Source organism: Mus caroli, chromosome 12, assembly GCF_900094665.2.
Source record: "Mus caroli chromosome 12, CAROLI_EIJ_v1.1, whole genome shotgun sequence".
In the NCBI taxonomy this organism is placed as follows: domain Eukaryota; kingdom Metazoa; phylum Chordata; class Mammalia; order Rodentia; family Muridae; genus Mus; species Mus caroli.
The window spans coordinates 69451029-69458174 of record NC_034581.1 but is presented as its reverse complement, the minus strand read 5'-3'; the positions used below and the strand labels follow the sequence as shown (position 1 = coordinate 69458174).

At 38.2% G+C, this 7146-nt stretch overlaps 1 protein-coding gene across 1 annotated transcript in view; it reads left to right on the top strand.

Annotated features, from left to right (window-relative positions):
* Kcnh5 (potassium voltage-gated channel subfamily H member 5) overlaps positions 1 to 3222 on the top strand; it is a 276043-nt gene extending 272821 nt beyond the window's left edge. Inside the window, exon 11 of the mRNA XM_021179089.2 lies at positions 1343 to 3222. Coding sequence (XP_021034748.1) covers positions 1343 to 2290 — 948 coding nt within the window. The 3' untranslated portion in view covers positions 2291 to 3222. The remainder of the gene's footprint in view (positions 1 to 1342) is intronic.
* The last annotated feature ends 3924 nt before the right edge of the window (positions 3223 to 7146 follow it).

Sequence of the window (7146 nt, the reverse complement as noted above, 5' to 3'; positions counted from 1 at the left end):
CAGGATGATGCCCTCCAGGTCCAACCACTTGCCTAGGAATTTCATAATTTTCACGAGATTTTAATAGCACGCTTATTTACTGAGGGATGTCCACCTAACATCACACATACTATATGTTGAATTTCATATCTAAAATATCCAGAGTTTTAAGATTTAGAATTCTGTTTCAATCAAAAGTGTCATATGATCAAATTTTGTATATTTGGAACATTTCAGAGATGGAAATTCAAGTGTTTCTGAGGTGGTCTATTCAACAGTAACTTTAAGGATCTGAGTTAATCTGTCAGTTGTTTCTTAGAAACATTTCCTTACAGGTTCCTCATATACATAAGGAATGCATACACTCTCGAACCAACCCTTGCTGTGCAACCTGCTTATCTCCCTGGAGAACTTCATACCTTTGCAGTATTCATGAAATCTGGAACTCCTGCTATCCTATCCATTTACAGAGGATAATATTAAAATGGGTTCGATATAGCTAAGACTAGGAGGCGGGGCAGCTTCTGACAGCTCCTCATTGGCAGTCCTTGAGGTTGGTCAAGCTAGGTGGCGAGACAGCTTCTGACAGCTCCTGATTGGCTGTCCACGGAGGGGTGGGGGTGTTCCTGGACTTGTCTTGTTTGTGGACTTTTCCAGTTTTGAGAAACAGAAGGCCCAGTTTGTAGCCTGTGATGGAATCAGCTCGGCTCTGGCTAACTCAATCCTCTCACAGTGACACGAAACCATTGAGAGCTCAGTCTGGATAATTAGGATTACTGTACTGTCTTTTGATGCACAAAATTGGAATATTATTATTTTTAAAGGAAAAAAACCTCTTAGATTTTTCAGATTTTATATGTGTGTGTGTGTATAATTAAAATGAAATAAAATTGCATAAAATTTTAAAAAAATGGGTTCAAAACACACTTAGAAAAGGAGAAACCATACTAAAATGATGATATGTCCCAAGGAAATGTAAGGAATATATATTTGTATGTACACAAATGCACATATACTAATATATATGTGTGTATGTGTGTGTGTATATATATATATATATATACACTAATATATAGAATATATTTTATATACTCTTTTAAATGGGGACATGAATTACTTTTACACTGTTTCAACCACCTTTCCCCTCTGGTGTGTAAGATTGTAGTCAGTCAGTGTCCCTGTGTTAGATTTTGGGTATATTGAATTGTTACGTGGCAATTGAATTAATTTTCCCTTAGGAAAAGGACGTGAGGCATGTGCAGATGTCTTCACTATAAAGCAAAGCACACCCAACACAGTGTCACATAATTATAGAGCCATCTGCTTCTGTAACCATGGTTTGCTCATCTCTCCCCTTCTCCAGATCATCTTCCGTAAAATTAGTGATGTGAAGAAGGAGGAGGAGGAGCGGCTGCGGCAGAAGAATGAGGTGACTCTGAGCATCCCCGTGGACCACCCAGTGAGGAAGCTCTTCCAGAAGTTCAAACAGCAGAAAGAACTGAGGAACCAGGGGTCTGCGCAGAGTGATCCTGAGAGGAGCCAGCTTCAGGTCGAGAGCCGCCCTTTGCAGAACGGAGCCTCCATCACAGGTACCAGTGTGGTCACCGTATCACAGATTACCCCCATCCAGACATCTCTGGCGTATGTGAAAACCAGCGAGTCTCTTAAGCAGAACAACCGCGATGCCATGGAACTGAAGCCCAATGGTGGCGCTGAACCCAAATGTCTCAAGGTCAGCAGCCCCATCAGGATGAAAAACGGAAATGGGAAGGGGTGGCTGAGACTCAAGAACAACATGGGGGCTCAGGAGGAGAAAAAGGAAGACTGGAATAATGTCACCAAAGCCGAGTCGATGGGGCTCTTGTCGGAGGACCCCAAGGGCAGTGACTCAGAGAACAGTGTGACCAAGAACCCCTTAAGGAAAACGGATTCTTGTGACAGTGGGATTACAAAAAGTGACCTTCGTTTGGATAAAGCCGGTGAGGCCCGAAGTCCTCTAGAACACAGTCCCAGCCAGGCTGATGTCAAGCATTCTTTCTACCCCATCCCCGAGCAGGCCTTACAAACCACACTGCAGGAAGTCAAACATGAACTCAAAGAGGACATCCAGCTGCTAAGCTGCAGAATGACTGCCCTGGAAAAGCAGGTGGCAGAGATTTTAAAACTACTCTCAGAGAAAAGTGTACCCCAGACATCTTCTCCAAAACCCCAAATTCCACTCCAAGTACCTCCCCAAATACCATGTCAGGATATTTTTAGTGTCTCAAGGCCTGAGTCACCTGAATCTGACAAAGACGAAATCAACTTTTAATATATATATATACATATATATTTGTTAATATATTTAAAACAGTATATACATCTATATACATAAGTGTGTATATATAGTATATACATATATATTTTCACTTGCTTTCAATATGATGAACACAATATGGATTTTGATATGTACATACTGCATGTCCAGCTGGATTCTGGCCTGCCAAAGACAATTATTCAAAACATAGATATTGCTTGTACATTATGCAGTTGACTGCATGCACACTTTACATTTATTTATAATCTCTATTCTGTAATAAAAAAAAGTATGAATTTTGTTAACTAAGGCAATGTAATCTTTGAAGAATCAGGGTCCAACCTGCCAATGTTGCCATGACAAACTTGATCTCAGGCTGAGTATATTGAGCTGTCATTTCTTCACTATTCTGTTTAGTTAAAATTATAGATTAATGTCAAGGGAGGGTTCGGCTTCTGAAGCTGTCAGACCACTTTACAGTCTCATGCCATAGGGTACTTCTCTGTAACTTAGTGTTAGGTTCCTCTTCCCTACAGGCAATGTGTGCTCCATTGAGATGACTATTTCGTTGCCTACATCTGATGCCACTGTTGGATATTGAGAACTTATTGCTATGGGTTTTGTGCATGAACTGCATCTCCACTCAATGATACCTCTCCTCTTTAGCATTGTATTAGATAGTAATCATTAGCTCTTATGTAAAGAATTCCCTGCTCCCTCCGTCTTGGAGAATAACTGTCATCTTGGGAGCTGACTTGATCAACACCATAAATACTCAATTGTTAATATAGTGTATATTATTATAGAAACACTGCACCACAGGGTATATGGGCCTCTTAACAATATGTTAGATATGTCGATTGTCCAAAGGCGATGAATGTTCTACATTTGCATTTCCAAAGCTCGTTCAAAGGGGGATGTTGAAAGGCTCTTAGCAAAGAAACATATCAAAATTTTAACTATTACTGATATATACTTTTTTAAAAGAACATAAGCAATTAGACATGTTTTAATTGCACATCTGTGACTTAGAAAGGATGAAATCTGGGTACAGAAATGATGACACATGAGTTTTATTGCAATGAGGTTAACTTAACTAAATAACCAACCTAGAAGGTAATGTTAGAGTTGCTTTATTAAGATAACTGTTTTTCTATGACTGTATTCTGAGTACGGTTTCCCAGAGCATTTTTGCACACAGTTGCAATGCTGGCCTTCTGTTAAGTTGATATAATAGACCACTATGGCTCAGGCAGATCCACTTACAAGAAGGCTTATGAGGCTAAATGTCATAGTCTTTCAGGTAATAATTCCTATTCTGAGAAAGTGCCTATTGTCAACCAAAAGAGAAGTCACAAATGTTGTGTTTCCTATATTGAGGCCCTTGGATAACAAACACTCAGAATGAAATGCACACCCCTTCTGAGAATCCGTGGAAGCATTTTCTTAGGACTCCAGCATGTTTTCTGGAGTTCGTCCTGGGGGTGTGGTTTTCAGTTGGTGATGGCATAAAACTTAATATCGAAAATAAGAAGGTAGCGTTTGCATTACCCTGAAAATGTATGTCAATCTCTTGTGTACTGGTAGACTACTGATATATGCATTATATATGCATATATACATATAGAAATGAATATACAAAAGACGGTGACAAAATCAAAGAAAATATTTTGCTCTTTCATATGCAATTTTATGTAGTTTTCTATATCTTAGTCACTCTAACATTATAGAGAAAAGAGTTACCACAATCAGTCTGGAAAAGTACAAAACAGCACTGCTTTTTAAGTTCTTCACAGGTCCCAAAGATTTACTCCTTTCTTCTAGTACTCTTGGGCTATGTGTTCGGCACTGTGGCTTACAGTTGCTTTCTTTTCCATTACTAAAAGTGGACATCTCCAGGGTCGTGTATCTCTTTGTTCTGCTAAGATACCTACCTACCACAGGCAAAAAGAAATGAAATAATTATAGAATCAGCCTTAGAATTGAGGTTTGAGGGCTCGTTTGTTTTAGCTTTTGTATTGTGGAAGGTATCTTGACCTTGGCTTCTGAGATGTATTGGGTGACTTATTTGTCAGAGTCAAGTATAGCAAATACCTTCAAAGCTGAATGATGATTAAAAAAATAAAATGAATGCAGAATGCAGGAATCCCTGTTCTGACTTTAGCTACATTCAAAACTAGCAGTTGGTCTGAAGCCGTAAGAGGGTCACTGAAACAGAAACTGGTTTGTTTGAAGTGTGACTTATGCCATTTCTGATTAGGTTTACAAACCTTTGTCAGGATGTGACAATGACCCTGACAGAGCTTAAGCTAACAACCTGCAACATTAGTCATAATAAGATTTCTATCTGAACACACGTTTCCGTAGGTGGGGAAGAAACATAATGATTTTGAACTGCGCCGGGCCCTCAATAGGAAAGCCAAAGTACCAATTGTTTCCTTTTTTGGTGCAGTTCCCACAGTACTCTTTTCCAGCCCCCTGTCCTCTGCGTGCATGACACAGAGTGGTGCTGAATGCACTCTGCACATATCCAGCCAACACTGTAAATAGTCTTAGGTTTCCAGATTTTAAAATTCTTCACAGTAGAATTTAGTCAGATTTTAATGAAGGGAGAATACTTGCTTGCACACATGTGATAATGATACAATCACATTCTGTGTGGCCTCAACCAACACACAGACAGGGCAGGCTCATTGGGGGACCAGATGACTGCATGTTTTATTCCTACACTGGTGCTCTTGGTGCATCCAGAATAATATTGTTTTTACTATTATACTTCTGAACAACATACCAATAGCACTAAATGGATATGTATTTGAAATGCAAATATTTTGCAAAGCAACCTATACATCTTTAATTCTCGTATAATAGTATGAATATATAAGATCAGACACTGTATTCTGGATGAGTGGTAGTGACATGAGAGCAGAAGTTAAATACAAACAGAATTGTGATCCTTCAGTCAAAGCAGGAAAGTTAGCTAACTTGAGTCTGGGTAACATTACATCTAATGCATTCTAGTAGACAGAAGAACTTACAATACAAGGCAAATAGAAACTCCAAAGTTAGAAAACGACGTCAAAGCTCCCAATGTCTCCCTTTTAAATGAATGATCTTAAAATAATTCAGGATTAGTGGTTGAATTCACACCCAAACTTTATTGTTTTAAGGAAACTTTTTATTACAGTCCTGGTTACACCTCTTATTGTGTACAAGACTACAAAAGCTCTAAATATTAAGAAAATTACCTACAACTTTATGTAGGTCACAGGACAGAGAATGTGAGGTTTTAAATGGCTCAGAACAAATGTCTATGCAATACTATGCAGTACTTTAATGAAAATATTAATTAACACAGCAAACTAAAGTGTCTTTTTAAAATCAACTCGATAGAAATCCAAATACATGTACAGAATTTAAGGAAATATTATTTCCCTGTGAGACCCAGAAAACCTTCGCAATTCTTTTGGAAAAAAACAAAAACTGTTTTTTAAGTTAATGTTTAAAGAAGTGACTGGGATTGTGTAGCAGCTGGTACATGCGATTAGAAATGAACACTTCTTCCCCTTCACTTTCCTTCTTCCAAACCCATCCATATAACCCCCTTCTTGTTATCCTTCCAATTCATGTCTTCTGTTTTTTTCAGTAATTATTGGTGAATTTTGTTACCTTATATAACTGTCCTTTTAAAGCTATTTTCTCTGAGTCTTTTCATTTCCCCCTGAAGTTTCATGTAGATAATGAGACAATGTCAGAAGCCACCACACACAGATACCATCAAAAGGAGTATCTTCTTAGGTGAATGGTGTGCTTGGGATCTTCAGGAGACATATGATTATTATTCCTGGGATTCTGTTGGAGAGAGAGAGAAGAAAGTATGCTTAGATTTTGAACAGCCTTTAGATGAGTATTGGATGCTAGCACATCCTAGGATGAATATTGGATCTAGCACATCTTGGGATGAATATTGGATGCTAGCCCATTCTGGGATGAGTGTTGGATGCTAGCACATCCTGGGATGAGTATTGGATGCTAGGACACACTGGGATGAGTATTGGGCTCTGTCTTCGATATTGATTCCAGCTCTGTCAGTCTAGAGTTTGGGCAGTCAGCTGCCTTTACTGTATTTCCGATATCCAAACAACAAGTATTAAAACAAAGACCAAAATTACTCCCATCTTACACCAAGCTACGGTTAGGACAAAGGAAAATAAACCACATTAGCTGCTTGAAAGGCACTAAAACCTGCCCATGTTATATGTCCTTGGTGGCAGTGATTTGATTGAGAAATTGATGGGACAGTTACTGTTGGTACTTCAAGGAAGCAGTGTAGGCTATATAAACATTTGATTCTGAAGATAAGGTTCATTCTGTTAATGTTTTCTTATTCTGCAGAGAAGCCTTTGTCCTCAGGGCCCCACACAAAGTCTTATTGTTATATTTGCCTTTGTCCTCAGGGCCCCACACAAAGTCTTATTGTTATATTTGGATGATTTGAGGCAGGAAAATAAGCAGAGCAGTAAACACAAAGGGAACATTGTTTTTGCACCAGAAAGAACACTTATGTTTAGATCTCTCACTGGGTTTTGCTAGGATTCTCAGCAAATGGCAACTTAAAAATGTGCTTCCAACTAAGAATTTACTAAGAATATTTTGAAAGTGCACATAGTCACAAGCATCAAAAATAAAATGATTAGCCTTAAATGTTTTAAAAGTACTTCAAGTCAAATGGGGCTAACTAATGGTCCATTAATAACCCTGACCTGACCTTTTACTATCTACTGTAATACTCTATTTATTTGCTAAGCAATTACATATATATATATATATATATATATATATATATATATATATATATATACACACACATA